At 33.6% G+C, this 14,279-nt stretch overlaps 1 protein-coding gene across 1 annotated transcript in view; it reads right to left on the reverse strand.

Moving 5' to 3' along the window:
* IGF2R (insulin like growth factor 2 receptor) overlaps positions 1 to 14,279 on the reverse strand; it is a 78,350-nt gene that overhangs the window by 47,286 nt on the left and 16,785 nt on the right. The window contains 13 exon segments of the mRNA XM_026675248.2: positions 268 to 445; positions 1,418 to 1,559; positions 1,778 to 1,915; positions 3,274 to 3,420; positions 4,522 to 4,662; positions 5,753 to 5,917; positions 6,461 to 6,564; positions 6,850 to 7,018; positions 8,220 to 8,382; positions 9,824 to 9,932; positions 10,711 to 10,831; positions 11,894 to 12,026; positions 13,566 to 13,664. Of these exon segments, the coding sequence (XP_026531033.2) occupies positions 268 to 445; positions 1,418 to 1,559; positions 1,778 to 1,915; positions 3,274 to 3,420; positions 4,522 to 4,662; positions 5,753 to 5,917; positions 6,461 to 6,564; positions 6,850 to 7,018; positions 8,220 to 8,382; positions 9,824 to 9,932; positions 10,711 to 10,831; positions 11,894 to 12,026; positions 13,566 to 13,664 (1,809 nt within the window).

Raw genomic sequence — 14,279 nt, forward strand, 5'->3', positions numbered from 1 at the left:
CGGAAATGTTTGTGTGTACTTCATTCCAAAGGGTAAGAATTATATGAAAATTTCTAAAATTAACATCAAATACGATTTCTTGATGCTTTCTAGGCAATCTATAAAGATAGATCTTCAAGGCATATAAGGCTTATATGAATTAGAATTCCCCCTCTATACCACTCAAAAAGTAAGTCTGGTGAGTTAATTACCCATTTTGTCAAAAGCTGACTTAAAGATGCAGTGCAATAACAGAATTAAAGGAAATTGTTCTTGTTCAGTTCCTACCTGATACTCTAGTACACTCTTGTTTGCATTACGATCACACAGGAATGTTATATGGGTAGACCGTGTTGTATGCTGCTCATTGTTGTAGGGTGTGCCATTCTGATAGTTTAGCTGAATAATTCCATTATAATAGGACAGTTGAGAACTGGGCTTCCCAAGATTCCAAGAACCCTGGCCACTAAAATTATACAATAATGCAATTGCATGTAAGTTTGCTTTAAATGTTCCAGGATAATGTCACATTCCCCAAAATTAAGCTGCATTACAAAAGCATATGTAACTGTCACATATATGTTTCTTGACTGATAAGTTCAATCTTATGAATCAACTTTCTCTATTGTGGTTTGTCCAAGACACACTCATGTTTGGATCATGTTTTCCAATCACAATCAACAATAATCCATATTTTATTTAGAAGGCAAATTGCTAAGATCACATCCTAGTACATATTTATTGCCATCCAATAAAATTAGGATCTCAGGTCAAGATTTAATCAGGAGTTCATGCCATTGGGCAATTCATTGGGCAATTCATGTAATGGAACAGCTCCTTGGGATTGGGATTGGAAGAGGTGTCCTAGAACTTTTTTGATTCCAAATCGGTTTTAGAGGAAGCATTCATTCAGTATTATTATTGTTGTCATACTCCATTCGGTAAATATATGAATAAAACATAGATGACAGAAATATAAACCAAAACCTTAATGTCATGTAAATAACCCAATGAAACACAAAATAATATTCTAAAATGTAATTAATCTTTTTCATCACCTCATAATCACTCAGCTAAAGCAACCAACTCATTTTGAAGATACAACATACTTTTATTTGCACGTCGTCAGTAATCCTGGGTTAAATTTTCCCTAATTTGGCCTTAGGGTTGAGGAAAAAGGGAACATCACTTCACCTGATGAAAAGACTGAATTCATTTGAGTTGTGAAAGCCAAGTCTAGATATAGGGCACCGGTTTTATAGGGCACAATAAACACAGAGCAGGTAAAGCAACAGCCCTCTTCACAACTTTTGGTTTATTTCATTCTTTGAGCCCTGCCCTGGATAATTTCCTAATTTACAGTAAGGACAAAAAGTATGTAAGAGCCATCAAGTGTTCCATAAAATGGAGATTCAGGAGACATACACATAACACTTACGTTTTCTTTACTTGACAAACTGCAGACTCTGATCCACAATACTTATTTGACAAAGAGCCACAAATACTAATGTAAAAGGTATAATCATTTGTGGTTATTGAGAAAGATTCATTCATCAGTGGTGATAAGTCAAAGGAAACTCCTGTAGAAATTTTAAAAAGTCTTCTTTAATAAAAAGTTGTGAATGTGCATAAGACAATCATTGTAAGAGGGAAGATATGTAATAATCATTTCTAAGTATGTATAATCCTATACTTAATCTTGGAATGAAGATAAAAACAGTGTTGCTAGCTGACCCAAAATGTTAATGCAAACAGGAAATCTGAATTTTCCCATCAAAGATTCTTTTTAGCTACATACCAGCTTGAAGATTTGAAACTTTGCAGTGGTCTCCTTTTGTTTTAGACAGGACACAGGCAACAGCAGTATGCCATTCAAACTCAAATAAGCATCCATCGTATCCATAATTAATCAAAACAGGAGCACTTTCCAGGTCACCTATCAACAGAAAAATACTGATCTGAATAGTCACTCATCTTCAAGAACATAGTAACAGAACTTCCCAGATTATCTGATCAGATATATGATCAGTTATTTAATCAATTTATATTTCTTCAATCAGAGAGTATTTTCCATCACCAATAAAATATAAAGAGTGACAAATGCCACATTCTTTCCTGTCTGATTTTCTTTCAGCTGTAAAACTCAGATTTATGGATTAGAAGCATGCAATCTTTTTTATTGTAACCATTCTCAAGCAGAAAATTGGCTATTTCAAACATCTTAGGTATATTCTGAGCTCAGATAACTTCTGGAATAACTAAAAATAATTGTTCCATTGCCAAAACAGCTGTTTTACACTCAAGCCAGAGTGGTTTTAGTTCAAAATGGCTCAAATCAAAACATTTGGCATAAACTCACTTTTGACCTCTTTTCCACATATGTAGTTTTGGATCATTTTCCTCAATAAATATATGAACAAGTATAATTTTTTTGAGATATTTATTTGTGTTTTCTACCTAGTTTTAGTACTTGTGTGGAAAACAGATCATGTTTTAGTTCATATTTATACAGAAATGCTGAAGATTCAAAAGCTTTCACTTTTAAGCACCACTGTATATGCTATGTCCAAGCTTTGTAGTGGTAGACCTGAAAGCTGTAATAATGAATCCTCACTATTCTGTACACAAAAATAATTTTAAAATACTTTGTAGAGATGCATTAAAGACTCAAAAGTCAAAGCTTGTAAAAAAAAATTACTACAGTGTATTTTGATAGAAAATACAACTGGAATGATTCAAAGGATTGCTTTTTGCATAATTTTATATCAAATCAGCTGCATCAATCAAACTGATTGGGTTGTGATATAATCAATCAAGCTATCAACACAGGTTTTCAATCATTGTCAGATTTAATTCTTAAGCACTGGTTATTGCCTATGAAACCTTAATCCAATGAGTTAGGACCAAGTTATTTGCAAAACAATCTCACCACATAGCAATCTGTTTAGCAATAATAACATATTAGTAATTGTATAAAGTAAAATTAAAAATAACCAATAGATCAGTTCACATTTTGAGGTCCTCAACCACACTAGGAACTACCATACCACTTCCATTTGAAACAAATAAGCCTTTTCAAGATAATAGCAAATTTTCTTGCACATGCAAATATAAAAGAAGGTACTCTAAGGCTGCAAAAGTAGCTTGAGAATTGTTTAATTATTAATGATCAAAGTGAAAGAATAAAAATATGATCTGGCAGACTTTAAGATCTCACTGCCATTGCATTCAAAATTTTACTATTCTCTATAAAGGTCATATATTTAAGGTTTATGGTGAAATCACATCACTCACCTGGTTTACATATAAGGATTATATTTGTTTCAGTTTTTTTATTGGGTGCACATTCGTCTCCACCTGAATAGTGAAGCTCAATATTTTCTCCAATCTTTTTGGGAGGAGACATGAAAGTCCCAAGATTCCTTGTATTATTGTTTTTATCTAAAAAGCAATGCAATATGAAAACTATGAATCCTTGCTTCCACAGAAAAGGCCTTCACTCTCATACTTAATACAAGTTAACTGCAGGGTTGTATACAAAATAAAATCTTCAATATAGGTGTCAGATGGAAAAGATTATTTTATCTTGAAAGTGAAGGGATTCAAGAATTGTTTTAAAATTCTGTTATAATAAACCACCAAAGATTGTTCTATTTATGCTATGGATTCACCAAAGGACCAAGGGCATTAAAAGGTGCATACACCCATGTAAATCAAAAGCTAAATCATAACTAAAAATACCAAGATTTTTAGCTTGCATCTGACATACAACATAAAACTCAACCAGGAAATATGCTTCCTCTTCTGTTGCTGCCCCAATCCTAGGGAACAGCTACTCTCTATGAATTACTCCTTTCTATTGAAATTAAGAGAATAAATTAAATAAATTAAAATTATTATTTCTGCCTGGTTTTTGGACTAAATACTTCGTAAGTACTACTCTTACTTGGTTTATTTATTTTATTCTATTGCAATTATGTATTTGATGGTTTCATTTATGTAATTATATGCTTTCCAGAGTTATGTGATTGGACAGCATAGAAATAATGTAAAATAAGTTGAAAATACAAGTCATCAAAAAAACAACAAAGAGGGAAGATAATAATTATTAAGATTTATGGCATAGCCTCCTACAAAAGTTCTTCAGTGAAATTTATATATAAAGTATAGCAAGACAGATATCTTACAGTTCTCTTTCACAGACCTATATTGCTAACTTTTCTCTATTTTGTCAACTCTTAGGATATGGATAGCTACCATTTTTATAATCAGTATTAGAACATAAAGATTTATTAAACCTTCTAGAATGTTAAGCAAGAATTTCCTAAGTGTGAGGTATGTTGTAATTTTAATGCAGATACCATCTTAAAATTTGAGGAATGAAAAATGAAAGAAGCATACAAAACAGAGGAAGTGGGAGTGCAAATTCTAAAGCAGATACTTTGACCTGTAGACTTAAAATAAATTATTACTGTTGTTCTATGAAAAGAAAAGCAACTTAGCTTTTATTAAGAGAGAGGCTGTATGGAGACCTCTACTCACCAACAGAGCAAACTGATGCATCTTTGGCACAGTATGTGGCTTCTCCTTTCTGGAGTACCTTGTGACAGACATTTATAAAGAAACGTTTCTTTCTTGCTTCTACCGGGTTGATATCTACAGCTTCCCAATTCTCCTCTGATTCTAGAATTAGGATGACATATTTTAGATTAAAATATTTAGATGCTGCATATCCATCATGTTATTTCACTTTCGGGTAAGCAGTTATAAACATTGCGGAAAGGGAGTAAGTAATTGTAAAACAAAGAAATAAAAAGAGATTAAAAAATACAGTATATCTAATTTACAATAACATAACTCATGGTAACTCTCCATACTTTTCTTTCCTAGTTTCTACCATAGCTCTATACACTACCTGCTTGCTTTCTAATGCCACATTATCTAACATCCCACACTGAATTCCTTACCCAAAATGACAGTAAAGTTCAGTTATTGTAGGACTTTTTAAAAAAACAACAACTAAAGAACAAGGTTCAAAAAAGGAATGCAAAAGAGAGATGTACACATATGGTCAGGTCAAAATACTAATGATAAAGCAGAGCCTGTAGCTAATTAACACTTAGCACCTACGGACTCTTTAAAAGCCATCACAAAAGTATCATTTGGTGTATAATATAAAACCATACAACAATTTAATGAGAACTATACCGCATATCATAAAGGGATATCTTCCTACAGGAGGTCAAATTGAGAACTCTCCTAATCTGCAGTGTTTGGAGGCTTAACACAAAAATCAAGCCCAGTACTTGTGGTCTGCAGGATTACATAAATTTCCAAGGCAGCATGCCCTGGAACAAAGGAAGAGGATAAATGCCTCATGTCCAGTGGATCTGACTGGTCAACTTCTGACACAGAGGGCTGGACTGAATACGCCTTACGTTTTTCTTAAAATGTTAAGCTAGTACCATACACCACAGTTACATGTTACGTGTTGGCAGTATGGCCTCTTGCACTGCACCTCTACAACCACAAAAACTCACCAAGTTCATTGAGTAATGTGCATTATGTTAAAAAGTAAAACAAATAGCTTTTCTTCTAATGTACCCAAACATAAATCTTTTTACCTTGGAAAATCATCAATATTCTACTATTTACCTGGTATATTTGGCAACAATATGTTATGTTTAGGAAAACATTTCAGATAACCAGTTATATATCAACTAGAACTTTTAAAAACAATTAAGCAGACAATAGATTTTTTAAAGTTTCATACCAGAATGACGAATCAGTCGTGTCAAGTCATACTTTTTCTTCTTATCTGAAACCATGCAAGGCAAACCTTCTTCTTCTCCAACACAAGCATATTTGGTTTGCCAGGTGAAAAAATATGAGCAGTCTGTTTCACCATTAAATTCTGGGTGTCCTTTGCCATTATTATCTTTAATAAATTCACAAAAACACAGGAAACATTCAGATTAAAAAGTGTTAACATATAACAGGAAACATATAAAAAGATACCAAATTAAAGTACTGACTGTCCATTAAATATTCACATTTAGGCTTGACATATAATCAAACATAAGAATAATAGAGTCTCGCCACCCCAAATAATTCAAAAGAAACTAAAAAAATTAATAAAAACTTGTAGTCAAATATAATTTAACTGGGCATCCATTTCCATAACAGAATTGGCATGAGCCAATCCATCACATGTTGAAATAAAAAGGCTTTAATACTGCAATTAATATTAGAGTTCACATACTACTTACCTATAATTCGTTTAGCGCATTCATTTACCAAATAAGCCACAACTTATTTTATTGAACAGTCTCTCTTTGAATGACATGGGTAGTAATGAAATGAAATATCTAGTTTTCTATATAACATTTTTCTATATAACTTTTAAAAAAAGTATCAGCAGTTTCTCCAACAGAACAATACTACTCAAATTAATCCATTGACAAGCAGACTGGTATATTACCTGCAGTTTGATTGCATTCAAAATCTATGACTGTCATTCTCTGAAAACCTGAGCTACAACTATCTCCTCCTGGATACGTCAGAATAAGGTCTCCATCAGCATACCTGATTAAAAAAACAAAAAAACAATACGATTCTACTTAATTCATTTTATTGGATGCTGCAACAGTCAGAATTTCAAGAACCAGTTGTAAGCATCAAAGTGCCATCAAAACTTTGTACAATAGCTGAATAAGTAGTAATAACCTGAGGACTACTCGTACAGAGTTTTATATGATTCTTTCATAAATCAAAATTATTTTTCTCTAAGAGCAAACAAAAGATTTTAGGGCAATATCACAGATTTTGTTTCCAAAAGAAACATATTTACGTTTCTGGACTATTACTAACCTGAGAGTTTGATTGGTAAATCTTCCTGCCACTTTCTGCTGACTTTTTTCAGATTTAACTTGACATGAAGACACATCCTTATCCATACAAAAACCACCAGCTACTTTCCCACATACATTCAGATAATAGTTATACTCTTTATCTTTTGCAAGATATGGTGACACATCACCTAAAGAAAATATGATTGAAATCCACATTTGAAATACTCAAATGATCATACAAATTATGACACCAAAATACTTATATGATCACTGTATAGCATTGTTATAACCTGCCTGTGTGGCACAAGTGATGCTCTTCTTAGACATTTTCTAAACTTACCCAATGATTCAGGTGTAGGATTTTGCAAGACAAATTTTGATTTCATGAAAACTACACTTTAGATATTTATAATTTTCTCCATGTCATCATCAGATTCAAAACAAGAGTCTTCTAACAAATTTTCTAATGTTTTATCCATACCCCAGTTCTGGAGGGATTAAATTAAATTCATACTGCACCTATCATTATGAAATCCCATGCATGTATAAAGCTGATAAATCAGTAAAAATGTCTGTAAACAGTGTCACTAATTTTTTCTCTTTATAATGTTTTTGTTTTGTTTTCATTCTGCAATTTTTTTTGTTTTAGTAACAACCAAAAAGGAAACCATATTTTTGAGATTGCAAGAGCAGGGGATATATAATGCTACTTCCACTGTGTTTGATCAGATCTGTTCATTACTTTGATTTCTAAACTGCTAGCTCATTAGATTTTAGAGCACTTATTGTAATGACTTGATTAATTAGCAAGTTCTATAATTTCAATCTGTTGATTTACTTGTTGCTTTCATTTTAATACATTAATAAATAGCAATAGCAATAAGACTAATATACCGTTTTACAGTGCTTTACAGCCCTCTCTAAACAGTTTAGAGTCAGCATATTGCCCCCAACAATTTGGGTCCTCATTTTATCCACCTCAGAAGGATGGAAAGCTGAGTCAACCTTAAGCCTAGTGAGATTTGAACTGCCAAATTGCAGGCAGCCGGCAGGCAGCAGAAGTAGCCTGCAGTATACTGCACTCTAACCACTGCGCCATCATGGCTCATAAATATTGTATTTTTGGCAAAAAGCAAGTTAACTGTTCCCATGCATAAAAATACATTCAAAACAGATAATCTTCAAAATAGTACAATCCTATCTATGGTGACTTCATTTATATATCTATCCATTTAGTTCATTTTCAAGACCAAAACACTGCTTATGTAACATTTTGTACCATACAACTATACCAGAATTTGAAATTTGTCTTTTTTTTGCTGTAGCTGCTGGTTTTACTTGTATAAAATATCATGTGGGTACACACTCTAAGGGAAATAGGATAGTTACCTGGGGATTGTGTAAGAGGTGTCAGATCCACATAAATACCATGCTGTTCACTGCTCAGAGTACAATTAAGACTCTCCAGGTAGTCCCTAGGGCAAGCAGACTCAGTAACCCATTCAATCTCATAGCGGCAATTGCTTTGAGCAGTGAGTGTAGGATTTGTATCCTATATTAAAAAATAACTAGTCAGATCAGAGAACATTTGATTTATCTACCCCCAAACATAAGCTCACAAGTCCAATACAAGTATCCAAAATTAGGGAGTAGTAACATAATCTCTCATTTTAATACCACCTTACATAAATGTTGCCAAAACATGCTATTTAACATTTACCAAAACTCAGTCACAGAAATGCCATTCCAGTGTCTGGATCCTACAATAGTGGTCTTTTCTTGCATCATAAAGTAAAACGAACAGCTGTATGGTTTCATTTTTTTTCCCTCCACTCCATTCTAGCCTACCTGTGTTCCCCACTTCAAATAATCCTTCATGCATATTTAGTAATAGCTGCTAGCTGGTAGGGAAAGCAAAGGTATGCTAAAGCAAGACTTGGGTGCATTTTTCTGATACAAAATCAAATTTGGATTCTGACATTTTCCAACAGAACAAAGTATATGAACTATTTATTATAAAATACAGTAGTTTAGTTTCAAATGGCTGCTTGCTTGCTATATACTGCTTTGGAGTTCTAGCTCTCAGATTTTGGGTTTTCAATAGCCTAAATTGAGAAGGGGAAGGGCAAGAGTGGAAGATGACAGTGTGTTTCATGTTGTGCATATGCCCTCTTATGAACCGTTTTTATTGTTTCTAGCAACTTGGAGGACCATACCACCAAAACCTACTAGCAAAACCTCATTTTCAGCAGTAAAATGCAATGTTTTTCCCACCCAACAAATATCACCCTAAAATAAATGATTAAAGTAAAAGTTATATACTTTTTTCTGTTTTTAACTAAAGCATCCATCCACTCAAAATAGAAAAACTGGCTAAACATTTTAGCCTATCACTCCTGTGACTTTTACCACCATGCCTCTAACAGTTTTTAGAAACTGAACATAAATGAAAACAAAACAAAACAAAAAAATGAAGTGCAACTCTTGCTCAAAAACAGCTGCTTTTGGATTTTAAAAATCCAAACGATCAATTATCAACTTTAAAGAATACCATAAAAATTCCCTAAACCTATAAATATCCTTGTCCAATAAAATCCTCAACCACTGGCTGTCAAAAATTGTTTGCAGTTTAGATAGTTAGGAATTACAACAAATATCTTAATGCCTGAATGAAAGAGTCAGGTGATTTTGCATGCCCAGAAATTGTCATAATTTAATTCATTATGATAGTGTTTTTATTGTCAGGAAGGGGAAAGTCTTGTCGGATATTCTGCCTCAAAAATAATTTTTAACAGCCTTCATACTCAACTATGATTGGGCAATGAGGATAGATATGAAAAAGAATATTTACTTTTCAAGCAATAGGTTATCTTGACCTGGCCCTGTAAAATTGAAATATGCTGATACATTTATTTTGAGTTAATGCTATGACCCATTGGTCTTCCTAGTCAAGTAACAGTGCTCAACATCCACCATAGGAAATTGTTGATTACCTCTCTTCGCCTTCCCTCTGGACATACAAAAGTAATTGTAACTGCTGGGTTATGGCTACCACAAAAGTCTGGTCTCTCTTTTACACTGCTGCTGTATCTCAGCTGAAACCTGAAAAAATAAACATAAACATGAAAAAATACCTATCGCACAAAGTAAAGTTCCCAATGTAAAATCCTCCAAAGTGTAGTTGAAGTGTAACAGTTAACAAACCAGAAGGCTAGGAAATATAAGGAACTGGAATTCAAACTTATCTGGAAGATACCAAACTGGGAGAGTGAACAATTACCAAATAGAATCTAGAACAATGGTGTCATAATAATTTCAAATTGTTGTTACTTTAAAGATGACTCAAATCATTTTATATTGTTTTCCCAGGTTAATGCTACACTAATTCTATCAGTGCCCTTGCATAATCATTTAACCCATTCCAAGGCAATATATAGTCACAAAAAATAAAGTAGCAAGTAAGATACTTCCAGGGAGATGCTGGGCACTTCAGAAAAATTATTCGCTGAAATTTGCTGCATTAGCACAAGTAAATAATAAAGGGATAGTGGTGGGAAGAACAGAACAATATTAGGAATACAGTACCTACATAAGAAACGTTAGTGGTTTTCTAGGGATTCTAGGTCATTCTCTAATAAAAAGTTATTTTTTGTGCTCCACAAACATACAAAAATAGGCTAATTTTAAAACTCTTGTAAATTAAACAAAGGACATGTAATTCAACTCTCAACACAAATTGCTAGTAATAGCAGAAACAGGTAAGGATTAAACTTTGCATTAACATTTGAACTTCATAGCTACATTCTTCCAACCTTGTTCACCATAAACAGCACTGACATGCTGGTGACTTTCAAGGATCACATGAAGACTTCAGTCATACCTGTCTTTATCAAGCTGTTTTAGTAATTCTTTAGTATGGCCCAGATCAAATGCATGACCATCCTTCACCAAGCAAGCTGCACTGTCCTCTGGACAACTACTAGTTTCACCTGATGACCTTCCTGTTAAAGCAATGATGAGTAACAATCTATGTATTACTGATGTATAAGTATGTTCCTCAGTTAAAGTTTCCAAAAGTCTGCTTAAATCAAATCAAAGATACACTCTTTAGCCACATCATCCAAAACAATAAAAAACAGAAGGGACAAGCTATTTAGCCAAGTTATAAATCAGAATCATGGCAATCAAACTTTTATTTTATATACAATAGATACTAACATGGCAAAGCGGGCAAGAACATTTTAGAAATTTATATGACTGAAGAGATATCGGTCTTACAGAGGTACCTCGATCAGAAGTTCCAGAAATAAGGCAAATATATTTATTAAGCTATTTGCATGAAGTATTATGCAAGAATACACTCACTTTTAGTGCCTCAAAATGGTTTTCCCAGCTTTAAGAATAACTTCATGCACCAAAGTTATATCTTGCAGTCATAGAAATGGCATTTTCAAAGGAAGCTATAAACCAACTTTATACCAATTAATATATGTTCTAAAATATTTTATATAATTGAAATTATGATTTTCCTCCCAAAATTATATTTAAACTATTGCCTGAGAACTGTTTTCCATAAGACAGTCTCATAACCCTACAAACAACAGTTTGAGAAAATCTTGAGTTCAGACATTGTTTTAAGGAAGATCTCACTATTATTGATAACTAAAATGGAACAAAGTAGCACCAATAATAACCAAAATATTCAATATAAATTGGCATAAACATTATCTAATATTTAGACAAAAAGTTATTGAGAAAAATGTCAGAAAAATGGAAGAGTTGATCAGCAGATTCTGTAAAACCACAGGTACAAGAGGAAATTTAGGGCGTATGTTTAAAAATTGGAAAGTCTCACAAATATTAATGGTAAATAAATATCTGAATGTTGAATAAAATAGTGGTATTGAATGAAATGAAGAACTGGGAAACACACAGGAATCTGGCAACATAGCTCAAATAAAAGCACTAATATTTATGTCTTTTTCATCCTAAATGGGAAATATGGTAAAATTTTAGGGTTGCCTTATGGAGATTAGAGAAAATTATTTAGTTGGATTTCATACCTATGTTTCTACAGATGTTGATGTATAATTGTGAATCATCATCTGAGTCTTCTATCAAGTATCCACCAGAAGTCTTAATCAATGGATTTAAATCACGTTTCTTCAGGTTTTCATCAAATATGTAGCAAGGTACCTAGAAATTTAAAACGTAAGTGTCTTGCAAGTAAGATCATACACAATACAGAGTCATTACTGGCATTCTGTCTGTCATTCTATGTTTCAAACAGAAGTATTTTAACCTGGTTCTATTTTTTAACATGCAGACCCAATAAAGATATTATGCTTCCATCTTGTGGCACTGATGAGAGTGTGCACTCATTCAAAGCTACTGTACTATTTTTTTCTTTGTATTTTATACTTCGATAAACTAATAAAAAAAGTTAAATCTAAAAAAAAAGCTACTATTTATTACTTACAGCTTGAGCAAATCAAAAACAGAGTATTTAGAAAGTGTATACAGAACAGTCTAATCAAACCTCTAGTATTCTGGAAGGGCCATCAGAATCCATAATTTTTGTGACTATTGATTGATACATACATGGTCAATTGTTAAAAATCAGCTGCTATATTCATATCTGGGTTGTTGTTATTTTATTCCTGCCATGTAATTGATTGCCTGTTTGCCCAGCAGTTTTCTAGGATAGGGGTCCCCAACACCTAGGCTGCAGCCCACTACTGTGTCTTGAGTCTGTTGGAACCAGGCCACAGAAGTGGCAGGAGGGGATGAGCATGTGCATCCCCACTTTCACAAGCAGTGGGCAAGTGTGTGTGCTCCATTTGCACAAGCGGCCAGCACATATGTCCACCACTTGCACAAATGGAGCTGCATGTATGTGCCTATTTGTCCACCACCATGCCTGCTTGCCCACCACTCGTGCAAAACCATCCCCTTTTCCTCCCCCCCCATCGGTCCACAAAGACAGAAACTATGGAGAACTCTGTTCTAGGAGACTAAGCAAGCAACAGCAAGGACAGAATGGGGACATGAGTGTATGAAAGAAAAAATATACACAATTCAATACACGGTCTACTGAGACAAAACCATATATCCAAAATATAAAAATGATTTCTCAGAATACACAAAATATCAATTTCTTTCACATACTGCAGAATATTTAACAAACAATAGAAATATAAACAGCACTAGAAGAAAAATAACAAATTATTTTAACCTCTTTTTTGTTTTAATTTGGATTTCATGAAAATTAAGACTAACTTAGTTGCTTGAATTTAGCCTTACTGAATCATACGCTAATATTCAGAAGAAAAACAGGGCCTAGAGTAACTAACCAATGCTTCCCCTCAGTCAAACTGATACCACAAATTACTTAATCCCAAGTGTAGATAAGAAGGGAGGCCTTAAACTTAATGCCTAGTGTTGAATATTACATCTTTATAGCTAGATCCAAAAACCGAAAACAGATAATATTTAACTACTGTTTTAAAAAATTTCATGATGTTACCAGAAATCTAACAATAAATGGCATTTAACATCACTTGTTGTAAACAATATGAGATGATTACTTTTGGAGCCCTGAATTGATAAAATAATAAAAACTGAGGATGCATTGCTTAGTTGACCTATTAGACCCAGTGAATCTAATGGACTAACTTCTCAATCAACATGCATGTGATGATTTTTTATTTTATGTACAAACATAACTTGCGTTACCTCTTTCGCTGATGCAAATAAGTTCTTTTTGCATGCATGGAATGTTCTCCATTCAAAATAATGAGTACACTCAAATGAAGTCACAAATTCTGGGGAACCCTGATTAAGAAAAAAGTGATGCATAATACTGATCAATTTGTAGTTCTAATTACAATGAAAACCTAAATAATAATAATAATAAAATCTAAAATAAATTCTACTAGTTAGTACAGTTTACATTTCCAAGCAAGAAACTACTTTTATATAGCCACCAGCCAATTGTAGCCCCCACCTCATTGTGGAGGAACAGGAGGTGAGGAGCAGTCTGACGACTGTGGACCCTAGAAAGGCTGCCGTCCTGACAGTATCTCTGGCCAAGTGCTTAAAGACTGTGCTGATCAGTTGGCTGGAGTCTTTACCAGGATCTTTTATCGGTCTTTATCCCAGTCTACTATTCCATCTTGTTTGAAGGCTTCCACCATTGTTCCACTGCCAAAGAAGTTCCCTATCAATAACCTCAACGATTACAGACCAGTGGCACTCACTCCAATCATCATGAATTACTTTGAGAAATTGGTCTGCTGGCACATCATTTCTGGTCTTCCGCATACATTTGATAAACACCAGTTTGTATCAGTGGTGGGATTCAAATTTTTTTACTACCAGTTCTGTGGGCATGGCTTGGTGGGTGTGGCAGGAGAAGGATACCGTAAAATCTCCAGTCAGAGTGGTATT

The sequence above is a fragment of the Notechis scutatus genome, chromosome 1 (assembly GCF_049901735.1).
Source record: "Notechis scutatus isolate UNSWTSFEM ecotype Mainland chromosome 1, rNotScu1.2, whole genome shotgun sequence".
In the NCBI taxonomy this organism is placed as follows: domain Eukaryota; kingdom Metazoa; phylum Chordata; class Lepidosauria; order Squamata; family Elapidae; genus Notechis; species Notechis scutatus.